The sequence below is a fragment of the Macrosteles quadrilineatus genome, unplaced genomic scaffold (assembly GCF_028750875.1).
Source record: "Macrosteles quadrilineatus isolate MER2022 unplaced genomic scaffold, UCM_ALF_1.0 Scaffold_7__1_contigs__length_78375512, whole genome shotgun sequence".
NCBI classification, from domain to species: domain Eukaryota; kingdom Metazoa; phylum Arthropoda; class Insecta; order Hemiptera; family Cicadellidae; genus Macrosteles; species Macrosteles quadrilineatus.
Window position 1 is genome coordinate 14,298,367 of NW_026542600.1, and position 26,641 is coordinate 14,325,007.

The 26,641-nt window shown below is 33.6% G+C and overlaps 1 protein-coding gene across 1 annotated transcript in view; it reads right to left on the reverse strand.

Annotated features, from left to right (window-relative positions):
* Positions 1 to 3,416: 3,416 nt before the first annotated feature.
* LOC128998804 (uncharacterized) overlaps positions 3,417 to 26,641 on the reverse strand; it is a 35,263-nt gene continuing 12,038 nt past the window's right edge. Inside the window, exons 2-12 of the mRNA XM_054425161.1 lie at positions 25,690 to 25,843; positions 21,479 to 21,615; positions 20,569 to 20,698; positions 18,250 to 18,422; positions 16,791 to 17,060; positions 15,905 to 16,109; positions 12,990 to 13,122; positions 11,935 to 12,085; positions 11,158 to 11,292; positions 10,571 to 10,725; positions 3,417 to 3,787 (exon numbers count right to left, since the gene is read on the reverse strand). Of these exons, the coding sequence (XP_054281136.1) occupies positions 3,472 to 3,787; positions 10,571 to 10,725; positions 11,158 to 11,292; positions 11,935 to 12,085; positions 12,990 to 13,122; positions 15,905 to 16,109; positions 16,791 to 17,060; positions 18,250 to 18,422; positions 20,569 to 20,698; positions 21,479 to 21,615; positions 25,690 to 25,843 (1,959 nt within the window). The 3' untranslated portion in view covers positions 3,417 to 3,471. The remainder of the gene's footprint in view (positions 3,788 to 10,570; positions 10,726 to 11,157; positions 11,293 to 11,934; positions 12,086 to 12,989; positions 13,123 to 15,904; positions 16,110 to 16,790; positions 17,061 to 18,249; positions 18,423 to 20,568; positions 20,699 to 21,478; positions 21,616 to 25,689; positions 25,844 to 26,641) is intronic.

The following is a 26,641-nucleotide window of genomic DNA, read 5'->3' on the forward strand; positions in this document are numbered from 1 at the left end:
ACTACGACACATCTTCGAGCTGCGCTGCGCGGTGGCTCAGCTCCGGGTCTGGACGAAGTTTCGGCTGATTTACTCAAACAAAACGCACTCATAATTTACATACCAATGTTACACATAATTAATCTATCTCTACTGACTGGTATATTCCCGGCTCAATCCAAAACTGCAAAAGTAATTCCTTTATTTAAAACAGGTGATCCAAAAGACAGAAACAACTTTAGACAAATCTCATTTTTAAGTGTGTTTTCCAAGGTTTTAGAGCGTATTGTCAAGGAGCAGTTGGTGAAGTACCTTCATAATAACAATATATTATCTAATTCACAATTTGGGTTTAGAAAACATAACAACATCCCTGATGCACTTTTTGAAGTATGTAAATCTATAAATAACTCAATGGCAAATAACAATCGTTCTATGTTAATTTTCTTAGATTTAAAAACACATTCGACTCAATTAGCAGAAACTTGTTGCTAACAAAATTGGAACAGATCGGTGTCAGAGACACTACTCTCTCTTGGTTCAAAAACTATTTATCTGACAGACATCAAGTGGAATCCATCTGTGGGGTGAATAGTGATGCAAATGCAATTGAGTATGGGGTTATTCAGGGAAGTACTCTGGGGCCTATACTTTTTCTAATCTATATAAATAACATTTCAAAACTGAACCTGAATGGTGAACTATTTTTATTTGCTGACGACACATTAGTTTTATTAAAGGGTCGTTCATGGGAGGATGTCAGGTCTAAAGCTCTCTGTGACCTCTCACTTCCACAAAAATGCTAAGATCAAAATGTGCTCTCACTTAATGTAAACAAGACTAAATTTCTTCCGATATCACTCAGTACAAGCACTGATTATAGTCTAGACAATTCATTGTTGTGGTGGTGATCATAACAGTATATCTTGTAAATTGTGAATACTGTACATTGAAAAAGTAGATTACTACAAATATTTAGGTGTTTATCTTGACTACCGAATGAGGTAATCAGAGCATGTAGATTTCTTAAAGAAAAGGATTCGTAAATACATATATGCTTTTAATCAACTGAGTGTCATTTTAGACAAGGAAGACGTAAAGAAAGCTTATGTACAATCCTTGATTTCATTTAATAAAAGGTACTCCACTGATGCGCTATTCCGTGAGACGGGAGTGTTACCAGTCAGACATATATTTCCATTCAGTTTCTTCTTTAGTAACACATTAAAAAACTCAAACACGATCCTTACAACAGTCACACATCAGCACTTCACAAGATTTTCACACAATGTCGGAATATCTATCCCTCAGCTACATAAGTCAGTTCTAACTACCAACTGTTTTTATGTTGATCAGATTCTATATCGAAATCTAATTCAAAAATATAATATTCAGCACATTTTTAGTTTACCCTCAATACAGAAATTCAAAAAACAGATGCTTGTTTTACTGCACACGATTACCAATGAAGAGGCCGAAACTTTGATCAGACCTAACCATACTTGACCCTGACTAAACAATTCTTGACACTTCGACACCCTCGCCCTCACAATGTCTCCTGTCTTAGATTGCACTGGCTTTGGTTGTCGTCGCCGACATTCTCTCATCCACTAAATGATCAAGTTAAATTAACAAGGCTTCAAAATCTTCCCAATTTTAGTTTGTGCCCTCAATTTGTTTAGACTGATAACAGCCAGGCCTACGCACAGGCACCTGCCCATGTAGGCCTATCCCATAAGTAAGGCAAATTTTATTTTAGAAACTTTGTACTGTTAATGTTGTATAGCTACTCTCTGTTTTAGTTTATGATTCTTGGGATAAATAAACGTTTTTCATTTCATTTCAATTTTTTGTCATTTTATTTCCTCAATACTTAAAATACCAGCCATAATAAAGCAGGCAATTAGTTTACAATATGAACTACCATCAAAGGCATCAAATTAGGTTCAATCAGCCGACAGTATGAGCTACTGAATGTTTAGTTGATGTACATTTAAAATTAGGTCGACTTTTCAGCCACTCTGTATATTAGTATACTGCAGTATCATAGACTTGAGGTTCATAGTTTCGAGTTTAAGTAATGCAATACAGAGTAAATAGAATAAAAATTCTTTGATCCGAGGCCGATGGTAAATATTTCCCATTTTATTATTGGTGCAGTCACAAATTTAAATAAATAACTCAGAATGCTTATACACCTACAGTCATACATCGGAGTACTTAACATAAAAACTGACGAGTTTGACCGACTACATAATGTGTGAAGTTCAGTTCATTTACACATTCCATCCCATTGTTTTTTGTCACCAGTTTAAAAAAATAAAAATCGGCATAGCTGACATGAGCACGGACAGACTGTGCTGAACTGCTGGTGTAAATTACTAATTTGTGTCAAATACGCACAACCTTTTTTACCAAGTCAAACTGGGGGAACGTGTTAAATAGTTACAAATGGTTGAAAGGTTATGTAATCAGATTCAATGAACCACAATGAAACATAAAACACAATTTATTAGATACTCTGAGATAAATCCACAGTGACCTCTGCTTAGATGACTAAAAGTTATAACTTCTGTAATGTATAATGAAACTTTTAATGTTACTATTCAAACTATCTCACAAGTGTGTTGGAATAGCTAACACTTCAAAAATACATAAAATACAGTCAAAGTGTGATATTTAACATATTCACAGTCAGTCTTTTTTGACCTTACATGAGAATTAATTTGCCACTCACTCGGGAAACAATCTGTTGTCAGCGTAAAGTTTTTTTATGATGCCTTAAAGATCAATTTCAACTCGAGGCATATATTACAGTGTTATTTAAAGATGTACAATCATTGTAACATTTTCCTTTTGGACCCAGTTATTCTCTTTGTGTCATGTTATAAAAATACTGTTTAAATTCCAATTGTAATAGGTGTTAAGTGGTCTTTACTGTGATGGATTTAATGAAAATTATGACTGGATTGATTTTAATTTAAAAATAAAAACTGAAATTGCAAAGAATGTATCAATAAATTAAAGCATGTGCCAACATAATGCCAAAGATATATTTCATTTATTAAATTTTGCCTCCAAAAGTATGCCTGTACTTTAAAACAGTTCAAAAGCAGTTTTCAATTTTGGATAAAAACATTCAAGGCTAGTTATTTTCAGGTTTGGATCATAAAATGTAATAATAATGAATTTATTATTGTAATAATGAAACCTAAAATAAAAATCCACTGACAACATACAAACAACACTACTATTTACATGGTAGACGTCTATATTTAAATACATAGTAGTCATATACACAATTCCAGTGTATAAGAAACATCTCTCAAGTAACAAATATCATAGATTCCTGTTCATTTATCACAACCTTCCCCTTTAAGAGGGAGGGACCTCAAATTATTGGTTTTAGAGAAAACAAAATAACAATAAACTATCTGTAAGTAAAAAAGTAAAAAACGTTTTGGAAATAAAATATTCAAACATTTTAAAACTTTATCTAAGAGCTTTGGCGGGTCCCAGTGACAGTACATTGGACGCTCCCAGAGCCCCGAGATTGCACACTGCTGGGTTTTTGGCATTGTCAATTGTTGCGATCGGCAGTCCAAAGACTCCACCTGACGAGTTAGTCAGCTGTGAAAGCACCAGACAGTGACGGATGCCGAGAGATGTAAGTTTATTGATTGATGCAGGGTTCTTCATATCCACCACAGGCAGGGCCATCTCCGAGCCTTGCGCTTCCTTGTGGTAGTTTTGTTTATGTTGCAACATCGCCTGCTGAGTCGGATACTGTGCATTACACAGGTTACATCTGAAACATACCAGGCATCGTCAAGATTATCACTTTAGACTGGAAGTTGTACAAATCTTTGTATATAACTACACAGTTTGGGTATCCCAGGTTCATTCCAAATTTGCCATGGTTGTTTAATGTTTCCAATTAAAAAAGTTAACCATCAATATGATTTTTTTTAGTTATTGAAATTTAGGTTATTAGGTTCTTAGAAAGCTATTACTGCATTTACTACAATAACATTATGATAAAACAAAAACAATTTTTAAGGTGTAAACAAATTAATGTAAAAATCCTTGGTACTATTCTAGTTAAGAGTTAGGTAAGCACACCCAACAATATTCTATGAAAACTTAAACTAATAGTCACAACTTAAATATCAGTTTCATGATAACAAAGAAGCCTAATAAAAGTTAAATTGCATTACAGTAAAACTAACCAACTAAAAATAATAATCCCCAACAGTTTCCATCAGGATTATTGGTATAGTATTACTACTTTAAGTTAAATAATCTGCTGAGTTTTCTTTATTTTTATTTGCAAAAAAATTTACATCAGTACACACAGTTGGTTACCCAATTCAAATACAGTAGAACTCCAATTATCCGAACTCCAATTAACCGAATCTCCAATTATCCGAATCGCTTATTTCAACAATTTTAAAAACGTAAAGCTACAGTAATAAGTTTTGCAAAATATCAAAGAATTGTTATTAAACACATTTAGCCAATTTTGGACTTTGATGAAACACTATTGACTTAATAACATGTATAGAACACTTGTACTATGAGCATTGTAAACTGTAAAAATGTTCTGATTTAAAGTATTATTAATTAAAAGTTTACTTAGTACCGAAAATGAGGATTTTTCTTTAAAATTTCCGGAATTCCGGTAAAACTCCGATTATCCGAATTTTTGATTATCCGAATGGGGTCTGGTCCCTATTGATTCGGATAATCGGAGTTCTACTGTCGTTGATTTCTATACTAAACCTGGCCACAACTTTGATATGAGAATGGAATGTCTAGTTCTTTTCATACAGGGTGTAAATAAAGTCTCGCACATTTTTAATATGTTCTAAAAGATAACAAATAAATCAATAAGATTTGGTAAATCAACATGACACCAAGGAAATCAAGGAACTATCATAGGTTTTTTATCATATCATGGGGACATCCCGCAAGGAGTCAGAAGGAAATAGAAGCTGTAGTGTAGGCTATACAATGTACCATAATTTTATCATTGTTGCGATAGCATATAATTATTTGTGTAAAAAAAGAGTTGGCAATGTGTTTTGCATTGTGGCCTGACTGCAATCAGGTGACAATGACGTCATATTGTATGATTTCAATAAAGCTCACGGATTGGCTACAACCCATCACACCACTTTTTCTTCCACGTTTAACTGCCGATCCAAAAGTTTCCTAGCTCTCCAGTCCTCAAGAATACAGCAAACCGTCAACATGTAGTCGGCCAGGTTTTATTTCACTCCCAAATGGTACTTTTATTTCAATTAGTGCACCCTAAACGTTCCAGAAGCATATGATGTACATAGAATTAAAGGTATATACTAGCAGAATACAATGCCGCAAATTTGAACCCAAACGGACAACAGAGTCAAAAATGGCAGCCGTTCAAAGTTTTCTTGAATCTGCCATTTTAAATCTTTGAATGGCTGCCATATTTTACTCAATTGTTCTTATGTTTCTATTTAAGATTTCCTTCTGACTGCTAGCAGGATGTCCTCATGACATGACAGAAAACTGATAGTTCCTAAAAAAAATATTGACTTTTGGGTATCGTGTTGATGTATAAAATCTTAATGAATCATCTGTTATCGTTCAAAGAAGCCCGTTGGTGATGGTCAAAACCAGAAATTTCAAATCTCAAAACCGAAACCGAAACTTAACCTAAACGCGAAACTTTTTAGGTTAAGGTTACAAAAAATACACATAATCATAAAATGTTAAGTATGCAATCAAAACTGAAAGAGATAAACCCCTGAACGTGACATAACATAAATATGTGAATGTGACTGATAATCTTAAAACCCAATACAACATAACTGTTCATAAACAACCAACAAAAAAATTAATTTAACTTCTAACACCAACATAAACATGAATGTTTAGAACATTTAGTGGTAAATATTTCTTTGTGTTTAGTAAATATTGATGTGAAACTGAACCTTATTGTGATGAAAGAGAGATTCTCGGCTGCCAACACTGGCCGTCACTTTAACATGGAGCGCATATAATAATTCCTCGTTTTCTGGTCTATCCGTGTTTCAAAAATTATTTCCCACACTCAAAACATAGTAAATATATGTAGGATTAAGACTGTGCAATATAAAAATCATAATTTTTAATTACAAGCCGAATATAAAATAAATAATTTCTTACATTTCCCATAAGGAGTTGCAATACTTTCTGCTATAATATAAAATAACTGGCACTATGAACAATTAATTCTAGTTCAAAAGCCATATTAAAGAGCATATATTCATTAGTGTATTGAGTGTGACGAAAATTTTTTTTCGATAGTTAACATTAAGTTTTGTATATTTTTGTAAAAGCTTGCAAAAAAGCCGTGCCTTCCGACTTAGTACTAGTTTGATGATGTCCTGACCGATGGCAGCACAGTCGATTGTGGACTGCAGAGCACGTTTTCAAACTGCGCGAAATACAATTCATTTAAACTGGCCACAGATCCACTAAAATAAATATCGTTATGTCGTTATATCCCTGATATATTACAATGCCAAGCAAGTGATGATATTTAATTCACAGGATGAATCTAAGACCAAATTTTCAGACTGTGTATTTATTTATTAAAATATTACTGACATCAGAGATAAAAGTTGTTCTACAACACCTGCGGTCACCTGGTTCGATTCAAACTATTCATCAGTAAAAAAAAAACAAGTTCCGTTAGAATGAACGTCTCTTTTAGTCATACTTAGTACAGTTGATTATGGTCTTCGCTGTGTAAAGATAGCTGCTGCAATACACGATTTGATACAAACTATTTGCCAGTAAGAAAACAAGGTCCAGTGGAACATAAAAAAGTGGTATATACGATTTAAGGTCTTCCAGGAACCAAATCCACCCTCCGGACCAGCACTGCGTAGTTGCCAAGCCGGCTTCTGACTCATGGATTATCTTGGAATTGCGATGTCCCGTTTCAGGTCTAATATTCGGGCTAAGCCCCAAGTAACCATCCAAAATCCTTAGAATCATGCAGTTTTTGGTTATTTTTACGTTTCATAGCCTAAGAAATCCGAAACGAGTCTTATCTCAATTTCTGTCTGTCTGTTTGTCTGTTTGTCCATTCTGTCATTCCGTCTGTGACGCCAAAATGTCATTTTACGCGTCCTACTCCTAGAAAACTAGAGTACCGAACAAGGTTCAAATCATTTTTCTGTATTTACTTTATTAGTAAGAGTGCCTTTGGCACTTATTGGCATTTTACAATATCCTTCATAAGAATAACATGGGAATTAAAATTTTTTTTTTTTAATTTTCTCCGTAACCAATAATTGTACAAAAACACATTGATATAGGCCTACCAAAATATTCATTTTTGTAAGCTCTTTAGAAAAGTCTGTAGAGAAATTAGGAAATGTTGTGTTTAGAGGGTCAAAAATAAGAAAAACCAATTTTTACCCCGAAAAACCCCGTTCCCATGGTCTGATCATGCTGGTTCCCGAACTCATTCAAGTTTATACCGCCTTACACCTTCAAACCAAATTTCATCAAAATCGGACAAACATGACTCAAGTTATCGTGTTCACAGACACATATACAGGGTGTTTTGTAGTCAGTGTCAAATATTTTAGGGCATTATTATGTACCCTAATTGCTATAAAAATACGCAATTTGGGTAGTTATATCTCACTCCTACTTCCGGCAACAGCCATTTTTAGAATTTTCTAAATTTCTTGACATTGCTTAATAAAATCTCATATTTCTCAACTTTAAACCTACATAATGATATTTTCAAGGGCATTTTTAGAATTTTCATACAATTTTCTATCAAAACACCTATAATATGGTACAGCTAAACCCATTTAAAAGTTCTTAAAATTGACTTAAATAACAAATTTTGACAAATCAATAAAAAGGGTGCTACAACTCACTTAAGAAATTTTTTTACCAAGTCGTGTTAAAAACTGTCAAATAGTATAAAAAGCCCCTCCACATTTTAAGCTTTAAAACGATATGCAATATGTGACATGTAGCCTAATTACAGCCTAAGGGGAGAAATATTGCTTTAAACATAAAATTAATAATTTATTTCATTAACTACAATCATTAATTACAAGAACGCATTTATTGAAAGTTAAGTGCAAAAGGTATCTGTATAATAAAGTTTAACCCAAGTAAAGTAATAAAATCTAATATTTTAGTACATATTGAATACCATAGTGCATAGTCAAAGGGCTTTGAATTATTTTATACCAGGTTCATATAGAGAATTTTATAAATGCACAAGTCAGAGGTAATTACGATAATAAATAATTAACATTATTTTAAAAATTTAAGTTATTTTACAAAAAAATTTTGAAATACAAGGTAATATTTTTTATATAATTGAATACAAACAGAAACATAGAAAAGCTGCACCTTAAGAGTTTTAAATATGTGGTTAAAACTACCTGACTTTGCGTGTTCTTTAGCTAGCTTTTCTTTATTGCTTCAACTGTAATCTTATAGGAAAGGGTTCCTCTCAACTTTTGTACAACTACTGTCAATTATAGAGCTTTCTCGAGTCCTCTTCACTGTATACATCCGCAGTATACACTTCACCATTAAGGAATGCCCAAACAAGGAATAAGATAGGTATAAGATCAGAGAATCTGGCTGCCCATGCAAAGGGTCTGTCTCATCACAAAAATCCATATGACTAAGTTTCTTACCTCATTAGTGTAATGAAGAGGAGTGCTACTTTATTTTTTTTTTTACTTTTTATTTAAGTTTGACCAAAATCTATGTGATCAAAGACTGAAGATAGGGTGTGTTGCAAAAACCTAGATAGGTTTGTCGATTAAGTTTGTCGAATAAATATATGCCCCATTAAATCAATTGCTTGTAAAATAATTTACGTGTGCAGTAGGCCTATATGCATCAAGAACATGCATCAGACATAATCTGTATTTAAGATTCTTAAGGTGCAGCTTATCCATGATTTTTGGTAGAAATATTCTTAATTACATATGATCAGTATCTTCGTAATTCCAACTAAAGTGTGTATTTATAAATTTCACTACTTTTACGAGGCATTCAAAGCACTACAACTAGTTTTGACTGTACTATACTACAGTATTAAATTTTTCAAGTTTACTTGGGAAATACTTAATTATACAGATACCTTTTGCACACAACTTTTACTAAATGCGTTCTCATAATTACAGAGTGCAGTTAGTGAAGAATGATTAATTTAATGATTAATACAAATTTTTCCCCTTAGGCTGACATTACATGTCACATATTGCATATCATTTTAAAGCTTAAAATGTGGAGATGTTTTTTATACTGTTTGACAGTTTTTAACACAGCATGATAAACAATTTTCTTAAGCGAGTTGTAGCGGCCTTTTTATTGATTTTTAAAGATTTGTTATTTAAGTCAAATTTAAAAACTTTTAAATGGGTTTAGCTGTAATATATTATACGTGTTTTGATATAAAATTTAATGAAAATTCTAAAAATGCCATTGAAAATATCATTATGTAGGTTAAAAGTTGAGAAATCTGAGCTTTTATTAGGCAATGTCAAGAAATTTGGAAAATTCTAAAAATGGCTGTTGCCGGAAGTAGGAGTGAGATATAACTATCCAAATTGCATATTTTAAAAACAATTTGCGTGCATAATAATGCCTTAAAATATTTGACACTGACTACCAAACACCACTGTATATGTGAACTGAGACCTGCTGAGACGCAAAGGGTGGGTGAGCGAAGGTAGCAAGCAGTGAAAGTGAAACATGCAGTGGGACATTAGACAAGGGCAAGGACACTGGCTGAGGGTAGTTGAGTTGATCATTTCAAGTTTTTAGGTAACACAGGGTTGTCAACAATCTCAGATCCCGTTATGCAACAGCCACGAAACTGGTGGCCAAGGGTGGTACTATTACAAAAGTCTGTTTTGGGAGAACTGTGTTGTTGCTCGTGATGCCTGCAGAATATGGGATACGGGTCTCTATCCGACCGCCTCTTAAGATACCTTGAAGTTAAGAATCAAATTTACTTGTTTCATTCCTGTTAATGGTGATGTTTGCTCTGCTGCTACCAGCTTGTTTGGAAACAGTGTTAAAAACAATTACAATAGCACAAAAAAATGTCAGAAGTTTCAAAAATAAAACTGTCAAAATCTTCAATTTCGAAACTTTTGTATCTCAAAATTTGGTGGTCGAATCTCAAAACCGAAACTTTTCCTAAGTTTTGATGGTTTTGAGATTTTAGATTCGGTTTTGACACATCACTTAAGCTTGTGCAGGACTTTATTTACACACTACATAGTCAATGATGGAACATATCCAGCCAATCAAAGGTAAAGCTGTTAACAGTGCAAGAATGAACTATTATCTTCAAATTTAGTGGCAGGCACTGAGGCCATGGGTCGCAAACTCACGACAACGCTGCCGCAGATTTATAGTCTGTTGTACTACGGAGTGAGCCACCCATCTTAATTAATAAAATTATGATTGAAGCTTTTGACGAGAAGACATTGACATTTCAGAGTGCTAGAATATAATATAAAAATTTAATATAGAAACGAAGTCAACTATATGTATATCTTACTTGTATGGCAGTTTATGAGTTGCCAGATTGGTGCGCTGCGACCGTCGTCGAAATGAAGGTCTACTTGAGTCTTGAGTTAGGTCTACCATCAAAGGTTTTGCAGTGGAGGTAACCTGTCTACCCCTCTTACGGCCAGTAGGTCCCGTGAATTGCCCCTGAAACACATTTTGTCCATAATTATTTAACTATAGTAATTTACCACATATTGTAGTTGTAATTTAATTCCCTGCAGTTATTTATCCTAATAGTCTTTAGATAGTAGCAGAAAACATGGATGGTAATATATTTAGAGTCTTAATTCATGAAAATTTTAAGTAGGCCCATATATAGTTTAACGGAGTCGTACATACTACATAGATTATGATAATTGTATAACTTTGTATAATTCCTTTGCCAAAAAAATCTCATAACGAAACGTTCTTTACTTTCTGGATAGCCCTCGTATTAGTGTTTTTTTCACGATCGTGGGAGATGGTGATAATGTCCACACGACTGTTGGAGTTAGTCTTCTTCAGCGGAGAATTACATTAAGGGCAAAATGATAATTTTAAGCTAGGCCTATATCATTAAGGCAGAGATGTACTAACTCTAGAGGACTGGCTGGCAGGAACTATAGAAACCTCTGAGCTGAGGTTTAGTGTAGTGACAGCCTGAGTGGTTACACTCGCTCTGTTAGATGCAGGCGCAGGGGGCGGGGGGGTCTCATTGGCTGCCGGAGTCACCTGAACAAACACAATAATTTATACTTTCCCTAAAAGAAATAAAAATCATGTGTACAACCTAGTCTTAATAAAACCTCCAGAGCAAATTAAATTACCCAGTTTAATTGTTAGAATCTTTGAATGGTTGAAAAGTAAGAAGTAAACTAAAAACCTAAAAAAATTATGGAATAGAAGAACACCTAGGAATCTTACAATTGAAATATTTTCAAAACTAAATTCTTTGATCAAATAAATCATGAAAAAAAATATCTAGATGGGTAAACAATTTAAGGTATCGTTGAACGAGTAGTTTAAGGGATAGTTGAAAGAGACATAGAAAAACTGCTACGTATGAATCCAGGGGCCTTGAGAAAAATTGTTTAGAGCATCAATATTTTATTATTACAATAAATAGTCTATAACATCATAGATGTTGAACTAAGCTTTGTTTGTTCAAATCTCTCGATTTACTCTTCTCTCTACTTATCCGTTAAGTGTCTCAACTCATCTGAACGCTGAATACATGGATCATTCTTAGTTTTTATTTGTATTTGCATTAGATTATCTATTATCATTGATATTTTAATTTTTGCAAATTTTACATCATAGTGAATCCACCTTAATGTGGTGGATACATTCCTTTATGACAAGTTTCCTACTGACCGTGATGCCTCGAGAGGCCAGGATGTTAGCGACCCCGCTATTCTGTGACTGTGAGCCGCGCACAGTCAGAGAGATGCCACTGGGCAATTTAGGAACCTTGGGTGGAGCAGACCCATCCTCAACCAGCATACAGTCTGGACTCTCCTGCCGACTACAACACAAACAATGTGTTTAAAATATTAAATGTTTAAATACTTCTGTAAAACTTTTGTCGTAAAAATTATTGTCACAAAAATCCCAAATTAAGGCTAAGTTATAGAGAAAAATTCACTAAGTTTACAGTAGCCCAGTATTAATTATAGAGTGTAAGTATGGATGTGAAATAAAAAGGTAGTAAGTAAATTTATATTTTTTATATTTTTTTTTTTAGAAAAATGTAGGGCGTCATCTTTGAAAAATTAGTGAAGAGTAAAATATAAAACAGAGTAGTAAAAGGTTGTGTTACCTAGGGAATCATTTGTAGACCGTATATTTAAACGGATAAGGAATAGACATTGGCATGTTTTGCCAATAGGTAATAAATTTGGGAATAAGGGGTGTTTTAGTTAAACCCAGCGAGTTTGTTTTCCAAAACAAGGTTTTTTACCTTGACTTATTTCCAAGCAAGATTTTTGTAAGAGCTGAATAAAATGTATGTAAAAAATGAAACAATGATGATTATGATTCAATTTATCTGTAACCATAGATCTTTATATTATAACCTACTGCAGCTACCCGCACCACTATACCCTAGTGCCACTACTGACATTTGAGCTCGTTCTAAAGACCATGAAAATCTGAATAAAATTAAAACAAACGTTTTCATTCCTTTCAAAACGAGTACGTACATATAAATGGTTATGCCGAGCCGTAAAGAAAAGTATTCGTAATTTTTATGTTTAAAGATTTGATTTGAGAAGTATTATGGCTTTGTCACTCAGTTGATTTTGTGTTACTATGAATGCATCACGGACGCGGACCAGGGTCGCCGCCCTCACTCCACCCGCTCGAAATCCCAACGCTCAGCACTTGATCCAGTTGTATTATATAAAGATCTATGATTGTAACCAACCCACCTTCTCTTGCTGGCTTCACTCTCAGCACGGGAGGGGGTGGCCCGCTTTTGTGCTGTTTTGACAGAAGGAGATATACTGATAGACCGGTCCAGCCCGGCTGGTAGAGTGGGCGAAGCAACAGGCACTGGCAATCCTAAACAATAGATACATAGTTAATTACAATTAAGTATTTTTTAACTACTATATGTGTCATTATTTAGTTTTCAGACATAATATTAAATTTATATATTATTCTTAATAATAATTAATTAATAATTAATAATATATTAATCTTATAAAATGATTTACACGATAAGCTGCACAGTAGTTGTCAAACAATCACGATGTAAAACTAAAATCTCCATGATTATAAAAAAAAACTTTCCCTTATAGGGAACTTTGCTAAAAGCCTTATGTACAAATATATGTACAATCTGAAAACACTGATAGCTCAATTTTTTAGAGTGAATGTAATTAAATATTTTGTCTATTTTGTCGGTTGTAAGTATAAACTCTTTGAACGTCCCATAAGGCATAAACTCAAGCAAAGGAGTTGTAATTTAACTCACATCTAAAAAAAAAAACAAAAAAAACTGTAATGTTAAAATTTGGACTACAATGAGTGTCACTTATTAGCTTAGATTGCCTTTCAATACATTCTTGAATTGAGTGTCATTTTTTATCAGTCTCAAAATTATCACCATCTTTCAGTGGCAATAAATAAGCTATTAAAAAAACTAGCTGTTACCCACGGGCTTCACCCCATTTGACCTCATTCATAAGTATTAATAAAACCATTGCTGGTTAGGTTAAGCTGAAATAAACAAAACAGAATACAGTAATACAAGCAAATAATCTCAAATGATAAAATACAACACTTAAATATTATGCATCCAAAAATGCTTTTGATTGACAGATAAAATATGAATACAAACATATTTTAAGTTATGAATAAGACTACATATTAGTTAATAGTTTTTAGTTACAGTTAGTTACATTAGTTACACAGTTTTAATGGCAGTTACTACCATAAGAAAATTGATTAGCCATCATAAAACTATGATTGCCATGATAAAATATTAAATGGGTTTGGGTTGCAATAATACATGTCACATCACCAAGTTAAGGAAGTTGTAAACAAGGAGATAAAACTTTTATGAGCTCCTAGCCAACCATAGCTGACAAATTAGAATTTGTATTCAGCATCACTACTCAACCTAGAGTATATAAAAAACACTTTAGATGAAGTATTCAATACTGTGAGACTGTCCATCCCTACTGAATGAAGTTTGCACAATTTTAACAGTCACATTTACATATCTTTGTGATATTGATAAAGGTGAGAAAGCCAGGTAAATTCTTGAAAAACAAGCGCACGCCGCCGCCGTGGTGACGGGTGTTTTGACACATTTGCAGGGTTTTTTCAGCTATACGTTGTGGTTTTAGCAATTTCTCATATAGGAATAAGCTATTACCCTAGGTCTCATGGTAAGATCTGGACCCAGGACCGATTTACTTTTTCATTTTGAGGTCCCCAGAGGACAAAAACACCATACGTTCAAATTCATATGTGTTTATATTTGTGTCTGTTAGCACGATCATTCAAGCAAAAATTATCCTATTTTGATGAAATTTGGTACAAACGTGTAAACCTACATTTATTCGAACCAATACATTGCTGATTCAAGAATCCCTCCTAACCTTAAAATCAGATAATCCACCCACCCCTTCCTTCAGCTAGCTTCACATTTTTTCACTGAACTTTTAACCCTCCAAGTGTCCATAGTAAAGGTCTTAATGTCCGCCCATTTATTGCGTAATCGCAGGGTTTTATTAAAATGTATCTTAGAAACTTAAAAACACTCTAAAGTATACTGTTTTATATATTATTTTGTTTGAAAAACTATGGGCTTTAATGTAATATATAAAACATTACAAAAAAGTTTTCAACAATTTTTGTGGGGTTAACATTTTAAAAAAATTATAAAATAAATGAAAAAATTTATGTTTGCGCTCAATAAATTTATAATAATTTTAGGTCTACAAATATTTCAGAATAGCCACTTTGTTCTAAATTTTATGAGGATTCCAAAAATACAATAATTTAAGAAATTAGGTTTGCAAATAAATAAGTTATAGGTGAAAAACTGATTTTGTACATTTAGCGTTAGCAAAGAATGCCTAGCCTAACCATAGCTAGGAATCTTGTGGATCATGTACATCAATATCACTACATACTTCTTCAGGAGCATCAACCAGCCCTTCAAAATCACTTAAATCTTCTTACAATGCCCACGTATATCACTACTTTTTATTTTTAACACTAAAACAATAATAAACGTAATAAAACACATCAGTCATCGGTGCGAGGTTAACCAAGTTGTTTACAAATACGCCAACATCTGTCTGCTACAATATTTTCAGAACTAAAATGAAAAGCGTCTAGAAACAGACATCAGGAGAAAGCTTAGAATCTGCCGAAAACAACGATACCAATCTCGATCCAGTTCAATCTGATTCAGTCAGTCCCAGAGCCTTCGCCGTAAACGATGTTTGTGTGTCGCTTAAGCGACGCATAACACCACGGCGGGTGTGTGTCGATTACGCAACGCTTAACACTCGGAGGGTTAATGTATATGTGAGTTTGTGTATTTATAGATGTACATAGCAGCAGGGGTTTTGATTTCAATTTAAACCACAGTTTGCAGCACTGTTGTGGAACTTTAGTGTGTTTTATTTGTGCTACAAAAGTTAACCTGGACTCTATCTACTAGATAAGGTGGCTACATAATAATCCTCAGCCAATTGGCCTTTCCTTAACTTCTAACCTATAAAATCAGAATAAGTTCATCATTATCTATGAAGTTTACAACACAAGGGTTTCCATCGAGTGGGTACCCTGAACACTGGCCAGATTGATTGCAAGATGTAATTACCGTCCGGTTGTATAGTGGAGGGGGGCGTCTGCATGGCGAACTGTGGTGTGTTGGTAGTGGAGGGGTAGGCTCCAGGGAATGCCAAAGTGACTCCGCTGGGCACCAAGTACAAGAGAGGGCCTAGAGAGGGACTGATGGCTGGTGGAGATGTACCCATGGCGGGGGGTGCCGTGGATATCCCATAAGGCGTTGTCAATAATTGGACCTGGGAAAACAATCATGTTAAAATTAGCAGCTAGACAGTAGTTATGTAACAGATTTGTATTGGTATTGGTGTATAAATATTTTTTTTGTTTTTGTTAAAATTCATAATTATTAGATTTTTTTACTCAAGCACCTGTGCCTTTGCAATTAAAAACAATTGGTTTTTACAAAGAAAAATATCTTGTTATTTGTTCAATAGTAAATTTTGGCAAACTGTTTCAGTTTTTAACTCATAGCCATCCCACAGCTCAGTCACGTTTGGCTGTGTCAGTTGGTCATGGTCAGCGTTATCCAAATAATAATGGCAATCAACTTGGTTTAATGGGTTGCAATACATCTTTCTTGCTGTTCATAGTTGTTTTAATTTTTTTAAGCCAGTTTTATTTGGTGGATAGTTTAACGTAAAATTCATCCAGAAAAGTACACTGTAATGTTTCAACTTTACCTACCTACTTATAAATCGATAGTGGATGTCATTCCCTACAAGAATAAAACTTCTTGAGAAAACTTCTTTGTCAAGAAGTTAATTCTTGTAGGGAATGACATCCCCTATAAAATGCCAAGTGAGGGAAGACAAGTGCAGTGACAAGTGGTTACTCTGAAACACAATCATGACGTTTCATTTGTCTTCACTTAATCGTTCTTGCGATTAAATAGTCAAAATTTAAATACAAGTGCTAACCTGTTGCGGGAGTTGCATCTGCTGGAGCAGGGACTGTTGCTGCATTTGCTGCAGGGACTGTTGCTGCATTTGCTGCAGGGACTGTTGCTGGAGTTGCTGCAGGGATTGTTGCTGAGGTGTGGGGCTGAGTCCGTGCACCAGGTGTTGATGACTAATGAGCTCTCCTTTATTGGCAAATACAAAGCCAGCACACTGTGGCAGCACATGACACTTGTAGTGGCCCATTGTGGCCCTGTGCTGTTCAATGTTATCACTTCGCTCTCCACACACCTACCACAAATATTACTATAACTCATGCTATAGGCTATTCAGAGAATCTAAACATTCGGATTCTGTCTGCCAAGTTTTTAACCCTTGAGCAGGCGCTTGCGGAGTTTTCCTCCGCACTTGTAGTTTTTGTTAATATAAATATGCATAATGGGTGTCGGCAATCGTGTCCGGCTCTACACTTCACACACCCCATCCTGGGAACGCCGGAAAGCTATTTTTACCCCCGAATTCCTCCTCATTTGGTTGTCAGTTGCAATTCAGTGACGCGATGTCAGTTTGCGGAGGTTATTCGCGTGCGCCCTATCACGTAAGTCCTTAGTGCAGAGTTTATTTCCTCATGCGCTATTGTCAAACTTTGTGTATATTTTATACATATAAAATTATAAACACGTTTAAATGTATTATTTAATTTATAAGTATTGTCAAATATATTTTGTTTGCATGTATATGTATAATTGCATTATTGCGGAACAAAACTCCGCATGGGCCCTCTCTCGTAACATACCTACCTTTATATTAGAAAATCGCTCAATATCATTATTTGAAATGCTACTTGTATAAAGTTAAACAAATAATGTTAATATTAAAGAAATTAGATTTCTGATTAGGTTATTCAACATTTTCATATAATATTTCGTTATAACAACAAGTAAAATGGGTAAAATTTATGATATTTAGTGATGCGGAATAAAACTCCGTATACCCCCTCTCCTGTTTTACTGGTAAGTGCCTCCTCGAGGGTTAACCAAATTTTGAAAATATGTTACTACTATTTCTATCTTATTTAAGTGTGTATTTGTGTTACTTTCACCTTCATTTAATTGTTACCTATAACTGATGGAGCATTAAAAAATAGCAGCCTATAGCAGCTGCATTAAAAAATATGAGTGGAAATATTTGTGTTAGTTGGGGAAAATATCTACATAATTGTACAAGACAAAGACAATTATAGTGCATAGATAAGAATAAATAATTTTTACAGGTAAACCTTGTTAATTACCAACACCATCTGACCAATTAATCAAGGTCATAGATCATAGACAAATAACCCATTTCAAACTGTCAAAAAGAGTATTAAGCTTTTTCTGGGATTAACAATATAACAACAATTAGGCGAGAAATAAATCCACTAAATTACCTAGCTTCAGCTATAACTATAACCTACAGAATAAATGTGTATAGAACATACCTCGCAAGTTTCCATAATGTAACTCTGACATGGTTCAGGTAGTTTGTTGACCAGGTTGGGAGTTATGGTAACATTAAGCGCTTCCGGACTCTTCACTGTCAGAACAGGTGGTGGTGAGGGGAGGGGCTGCTCTGTGTCCAAACTGTTGAACGTCTCTATCACTGCACTACTATCTAGAGGTTGAGAGAGGTTTTAATCAACTGTCATTTCAATCAAAGAAAATAAAAGCAACTCGTTTCATACTACCTCAAACAAGTCACTAAGGCACTATAACCAAAATACTTTCACACCAATTATAACACACTTTATCGATTAAATTTTACCTTGTTGAAAACTTATCAAGACTTCCTTATACTGATAAAAATGTTTCAATATTTCTATATCCCACATTGAGGAGATTCTCTTTGCAAAATTTGTAAATGTTGCTTAAAAGTTTTCAATTACTACTTCAATTACTATTTTTCAATTGCTACACATTTTAATTAAAAGAATTTATTAAATAAAGCAAAACCTCTAAAACATGGACTTTTATGCACCCATAAGTAAGTGGCTTTCTTTAGTAAGATGTTGTCAGGGAATAAAACTATCCAAACTTGAATCCTTTTGAAAAATCTACAAACATCTACAGATTAAAACAAAACAAATTAGCTAAATGAACAATTTTCATATATACTGCCTGATAACAATTTGTTAAATAAAAAGTCATAAAACCAAACTTCTAATGACTAACTCAAAATGCATTGTATTTGTTTAATTAACACGCCAAATGTGATCGCTAAGCTTTCCCAAGTACTTCTATGAGAATCTGCATTAACCAAAAGGAATTGAAGATCCATTTACTAAATAAATTTTTGTTCAAGGTATTAGTTACAAATTTACATTAGGTAAATAAGACAAATTTCTCTGAATATTATAATTGAAGTATTTAAAACCAAAACAATTTAAGATTTAGTTCCATTTAAAAACAATTAACTGTAATTTATGTGATTTGAAAATTTAGGAAAAATATATTTTAAAATGGGCTACTTTGTTCAAATATAAGGATTGGGAAGATCAAAAAAATTTAGGTGGAGGATTTTAAAAATAAAATTCCTCTGTAAATTTTTTCAAGTATAAAACGCTTAAAAAGATTATGCTAGGGAAGAAACTCAAGATGTTAAGTGGTTTTCTTCATTTAAAAAAAGTAACATTTGGTTTAACAAATAAAAAGAAAATAAACACAGTATATGACCTAAACCTTTGAACAACTCTTTTTAAAAGCTCACAATAAAAACAAAATTACAATAAACAACCATTTATACCGGTAGAAGAAATCGACAATGTAAACAGCAGAAGCTTTTTGATTGACAAACCTTGTAATATATGGAAATTGACAAGAATCAACCCAAAACTATGACAACCGTGATGCGAATGCACTTCCAACGGGCTTACTTCAAGTATCAAATTATCAAGTATCAAGTAAGTAAGTATCTACTTGGATAATCACTCCTTCAGCATCATTAACCAGTACAAGATCTGACCTGATGTCAAATGGTTCAAACACTTTGTTTCCGACCAGGAATTGGCACTTTACAATTATTTATTTAATTGGAATATGCTAACATTTTTAGAGCTGTGCAACTGGTTTGAGTTTTGAACCGAGCTAATTCTAACCTAAAATCTCGAGTAATTGAGCTTTAAGTCTAAGAATAAAACCAATCCAAGCTTTTCAAGGGTGAATTTTTGACATGGGATCACAATGGCAAAATACATCTGCAAAGAATGCAAAATAAATAATTTTAGATGTCAATGTTATTGCAGGAGATAATCATAACGTTCTAGATGTTAAAATGATCAAGGGCAATTATCATGATTTTATTGTTAACACTTGGAGATTTCAAAAATATCAGTTGTAAATTAAAATTAAATTAAATATTAAATAATATTTAATATATATTAATATTTAATATTAAATATTTATATTTCTTGCCAGGCTTTACAACTTTTACAATGTGTGCACTAGATGATAAATAAACACATATGGCAAGGATGAAGAATAATAATAACATTAGTAACAAGTTTACTAAACTTAATCCCCGTTAAATTTTTGGCAGCTTCACTATGATTGTTTTTGCTGTTACAAGAAAACCAGACAACATAATTGTAAAAATTACAAAGCATGCATCTAAATTTATATTTTCTTTTATATAGGCGGAGCTTCCAATTCGTACAATTTGTTGCTGATGGTAGACCACTATGAACATAATAAGTAATATTTCAAAATTTAAATTGGGGATTCGCTCTAAACTAATATATCTATTGATGCCTTGGTCGGCCTACCTTCCTCCCTGAGGATATCAATTGGTGTTGGGCATGTTGTTTGTGTCTGGGAGGGTAAAACCCCCCTCCCATCAGGTATCATCTCATCCATGGCAGCAAATGATGTCACCCTCTCCTTCTTTTCCACAACCTAGAAATTTGGGTTTCACCTGTTAGTCAATCTATTTGATTTTTCAATAGAAACCGAAAAGTTTGACTAAAATAAAAAGTTAATTATTATGATCAATTGCTTGAAAACATAAGCTTTACAAAATAATTAAATAAATAACTGAATAAGCCGTGTTTTTTTTCATTTGCCTAGATAAGGGTAAGGTAAAAGTTGTTTGATAAGTAAATGGTAGCGGTGTGTTTATTTTACATTAACTAAAAAATATTAGGATGGATAGCAAAATATCAGGAAAGTAAATATTGAATTTCAACCAGGGTGGTGAGACGGTGAATACTGTCCTATTTGCATGTTTACACCTCCTGTAAAGGTACATATTTTAAAAGTATTTTACATTACAGCATTATTAATAAATAAGAGCCTTAAATTTTTTTATGTAACAATTTTTAAGATTATCTCAATGTATTGTAGCTTGTATTTAGCTTTAAGTAGTCCAATGATTTTAAAATGTAACAACCACAATGAAGGAATACCAAAATAAATGTTCATTACCTTATACAAACATTATAAGGATCATAACAGTCCACAATTCACAAATTGATCGGCTTGCAATGCATTCTACTTGGCAGTTATTAAGAACCCAAAAACTAAATGTAGCCTATATATGAAGGAAAACGAAGTAAATCAGGTTCTATGAAGGGATTATGAGCTTACAACATACACAAATCATGCAATAATCATAACACTAAACAGGCAACATAGCCACCAATATTGCTCATAGACAGCTAAACAGTTACACATTACCTCGAAGACCGGCTCACGGCAGGTTGGTAGCGTTTTGAACGTAAGTTTCAGAGGAGAGTGCTGGGGTTTTGGTGACGGATTTTCGGCTGACAGCGCCTTGCACTTAGGCCTGGGTCGCCGCTTCTTTAATGGTTTACCTACATCAAAACACAGAATATAAAAACAATAAAATAGAAGTGTGCAAAATAATCAATAAAACATACTTACAGTCAGTACACAGACAGTGGTTAATCATCACCAATTTCTCTAGAAATTATAGGCCTAAATGTGAAGTATTATTTGAGATGGTTACAAAATTACACTACATTTGGATATTATATTTATTAACAGGCCATAAGGAATTGTTTTTGTGTTGCCTAATTTTAGTGCCATTAAAGAATTTGCATCTTCTAAACTCAGTCAAAACTGGCTTTAAAAAATCATTCTGGGACGGGTGGCGTCGTCCTGTAATCCAGCTACTAGGAGGTCACGAATTGTGGATATTTATAGGGATGCACTCTGGATGCGATGCTCCCTGGTGTGGATTAACGTCCGCACTAGTGAGTACTAAGACTATCCGCAGTGCTATCCTGATAATTAGACCAATTCGTAAATTACAAGGAAAAAATGTGGTTCGGATTCCACTATAAACTGTAGGTCCCTTAGTTGCCATTAGCTGTATGGGCTATTAATTAACAGCTGTGTCTAAGGAACATGTCGGCCTTAGTCACTAACAAGACTACAAGATCACGCCACTCATCCTACACTCATCCTTCACTCATATTTGGGTTAAAATACGCACACAGTGGCGTCCCCATCTTAAATAATTGATAATTGATAATTGATAATTCAAGAAGCTACATTTTAAATTTAGAAATCTACATTAATTCAGTCACAATTAAATACAAAGTCAGCTAATTTTGCATTGGATTCTGTCATTCTAGATTTACCCCCTAAGTTAAGTATAATTCAGTTAATTTTTCATTAAACATTTAGCAAACTACAATTTGAAAATAAAAGTTACGCTTCTGCTTTACATTACAACAAAGTAGAATGCAAAAAAGTGACGTGGTACTGCAAAGTATATACACCTTAGTGCTACTGTAACTATAGCACTGCTAAGCTTATACTTCTTTATACTGGAATTCTTACACACTATGTCAGAACTCTACCCACATGCCAAGGTTTAAAAACAAGCTCATGTATATGGCAGCTTTCAATTGGGTTAGTACTATATATTGTTTGGTCCATGCTAAATATTTTGATTATGTTATATTTTGTTGATAATTGATATAGAGAACCACAATGATTGGTGTTTTTATGGGCATTCCAGATTTTAAAACTCCTGTTGGAGATATATGACTGGCTGATGGTTCATAAAGCGACAAAAAAACTATGGTTAAAAATAACTTAATTATATTAAATTGTAGCCTCCTGATCGCATTTAAATACTAAAGAATTGGTATAAATACCTGCATTATGTGATCAATGCAGGCATTTACACCAATTCTTTAGTTAAAAGTAACAGTTGCAAAATCCATTTGAGTCTTTCTATTACAAAGATGAAGTTGGAGAAGTTAGGTGGACAGTTTTTACAATAGCCTAAATAGAATGTGATTTTCCCACTTCGTTCCAAGGAAGTAGGTACAATTAAGATGTTCAATATTACATATCTATCAAAGGACATAGCTCAGCCTATTTGTATGTCCATAGTGGCATGCTCATTTATGCACAATTCAATAAACAGCAAGTAAGTTCAAAAAATAGAACAAGTTGTTATTTATGACCATTATCATAAAAGTGATTTACAAAAAGGTCAGTGAGCAAAGTAAACAGAATATCAAAATATATAATGACATTCAACTAAATAAACTAAACTAATCCTTAAAAAATACAACTTATTTACCAAATTCATCAAATTCGTGACTTGAACTTTCAATCTTCGCATTGTCAAAAATATCTTTAAATAATACTTCCATATTATAATTCATTACTTCGATGGATTATTCTGAAAGTTTTACTTTCATATTGTTTATGTTAACAACAACATAAAAATGTAAAAATGACAATCAAATTGATTTTACTGTATTCAATAAATAATAGGTGAAATTACACATTATTATTGTTACACAAATCGAATCTCAAATAGGCTAATGGGTATTTGACAACATCACATGTTTGGGTATTTTAACTCATTAACTGTTACATTCATCAACATTGTTTCAAGTCACTTTGGTCATTTTAATTTAGTCATTTGGATCTAAACATTGAAAATAATAATTTGAATTTCTGATCATTTAATATACTTATGGCCTTGAAAATAGTTTTTTTTGAATATTTACATTACATCTATAAAACAACATTACATTACCTACATCATTTTTAGTACATTACATGTCAGCTTCGCCAGATTATCTGGGCAGAGAGTTAAATACTTCTAAATGCAAATTCACTTACGCACAAAATATTAGTATTGGTTAATGATAGTAATTGATACACATTTATTGGAGGTAATGATAGTAGCATTTCAATGGTTTGTCAAAAGCAGTAACAATTTATATTTGATAATAAAGTCATGATTTTAAGTATTTACTTTTTTTATTGATCAATAACTAATGCTTAAAAACCATTTTTGCTAACTAATGCTCAGAGGAATTGAATGTAGGCTGATGGGTTTACTTTCAATATGATTAAATCTTAAGTTTAGTAACTTTATTTTGGTTTTTAAAATTGGGAAATACTCTGGTTTAAACTTGTCAACAATTGCCTAAAATAAAACCTCATTGGTCTGAGTGTAGGACCTCATAGGACCCTTGCCTTGTGTACTAACTGCCCCCCGCCCCAAAGCCATGAAGACAGCGCTGAGGCGCTGAACAACCCCAGAGAGCCGTGTGGGCCTGGATCAGATGTTTTTGGAAATGAGCAATAAACACTCCCCTCTACCCCGCCCACGAGCACGGCCGCACGCCCAGACTAGCTGCGACTACTGTAGTTGAGTGGTTATAAGGCTCTCCCTCAAATCTGAAGGTCACTGATTCAATTCCAAGTGAGATCATTTCTGGACCCTGATGCCCTTTATCATTGTGGTATTATTTGTGACGTAAGAGAGTATCAAGACTAGGGTTTGGACCGTTCCCTAACATAAATGTAAAAATGCTAATAGCATAGACACAAAATAGAATAAATTAAAAAAGAAAATAAAACTGAAAAATAAGGATGCACAACCCAATACACAAGGACACCCAAGGACACAACATAGCAGTTAGTGCTTTAAGTGCAGTTAACAAACATACAACCGAGAGATTTACTTACACTTACTTATCTTCTTCTTGATGTTGGCACAAGAGTGCATCAGTTAATAAAGTGGCCATGTTTAACATTCTGAGTTTAGAGAAACATTAGAAGACTGTTTATTCAAGCCTACAGTCTACATTTGGCTTGTAGGCCTGATATCAAAACATATATACAGTACTTATTTGGATTTTTGTACATGCGGTTGTAACATTGTATGGTTATGAATTTATTTTCCTTAACCACAAAAAAATAATAGCTTGGGGCAAAAACATTGAGTATGCCTACTAGATTGTTTTATTGACAGGAAAAAGTTCATTTACAAGTTATAAATTGTAGGGAGAAAGATTTAAATGCTGAATTAAGAATCTACCTGTGCGCTCGTGGTTTCAAGACATAGAAACATAGAAAACTCTCATTAAGCTAATCCGGACTTTGCTTCATCTGAACAGCAATTGTCAGCAATTAATAAAATTGTTATACAGCTATGTCAGGAATATATTATTATGAACAACCCAGTTTTGTTGTGTAGCATGTTGTTTAGTAGTATGCAGTCACTACTAGCTACATGGAACGTAATGACGGACTAGAATTAGTGTTGATTTTTCTATCAATTGCTCAGGCATCCCGAGAACTCTAGGAACAGTAAAATTGTTCCGGATTCCAAAATGTCGTCATCCTTCAATTATTTGTAATAATAGGCTTGTCAAAGTCTACAAAAACAAGTTGTTTTTTCTAGGTGATTGAAGAATAATCTCTATGAATCTACGTGGAAAAGTAAATTTTGTTTTAGACTTACCATACAAAGTCAGATTGGACCACACTTTTGCAAATAACTACAATCAATACTGTAGTTTTTAGGATATTAAGAAAACTTTCTTAATAACAACATACAGAAATCTCCCACCACCAAGATACAGACACATTGGACGTAGGCCTACCTGCTTGTAAACGACGATGGAGTTTGGAGTTTGGCTTTTTGAGGTACACTGATGAATCGTGCTGCAGGTAGTGTAATAGCCTCTTCGTTGAACGATGTAACCTTAAGAGGAGACGATACACTTCAGATAACTGCTTCTTTTCACTCTCTGTCATCTAAAATAACAATACACTTATTAACCAAGCAAACTCATCTTTAGGTAGGCATATTTATATTACAAATCAATCTCACTACATTCTGGGTAGTAATTTTAAAAGAATTCACATTAATTTTTAAGTTATTGTCTGTGAACACAGACTTGTTGGTTAGAAATTGGTATGTTAAATCAGGATTTGGCTTAATCCTCATTTTATCCACCTTAGGTAGACTTGATTAAGGATTTTTTTACAGAATTCACTATCGAATAATGGGTCTAGAGGAAATTAACCTCAAAGTTTAGTTTGTTTAAGTGTTTGAAAATAAAGGCCTACCTATTTGTTAGAAATTTCAAATTTAATAATGTGTTATAATACAGTACTATTAGGCCTAGATACCCTATATTCAACCTAACTAACTGTCAAATGAAAAAAAAATACTAAAAAAGGATCACAATGCCATTTACTGGGTATGTAATTTAGGATCACAGAAAATGGTTCTTATTGGGTCAAAAACTTTAAAAAGTAGGCATTTGAATCATAAATATGGTAAATGTGTTGGGGGAGTTTTTTTTTTTTTAATCAAACGGATTGTGTTTACGGCCTCTGGAGAACTCAAAACAAAAAAGTGAACAAAAAGTTATTCATAACTGGTAAACTGGTAGAAACCAGCTTAACACGTTCAGTGCGGCATACCTTCAAACAGGCGCTCGCCAATGGCGGCAAGACCCGGGCGAAGCCCCGCCGCGCAACTGAATCGGTGAAAGCAATTGGCATTCAAATATTTCAGTCTGACGAATAAAAAAAGAGCAGCGGTGC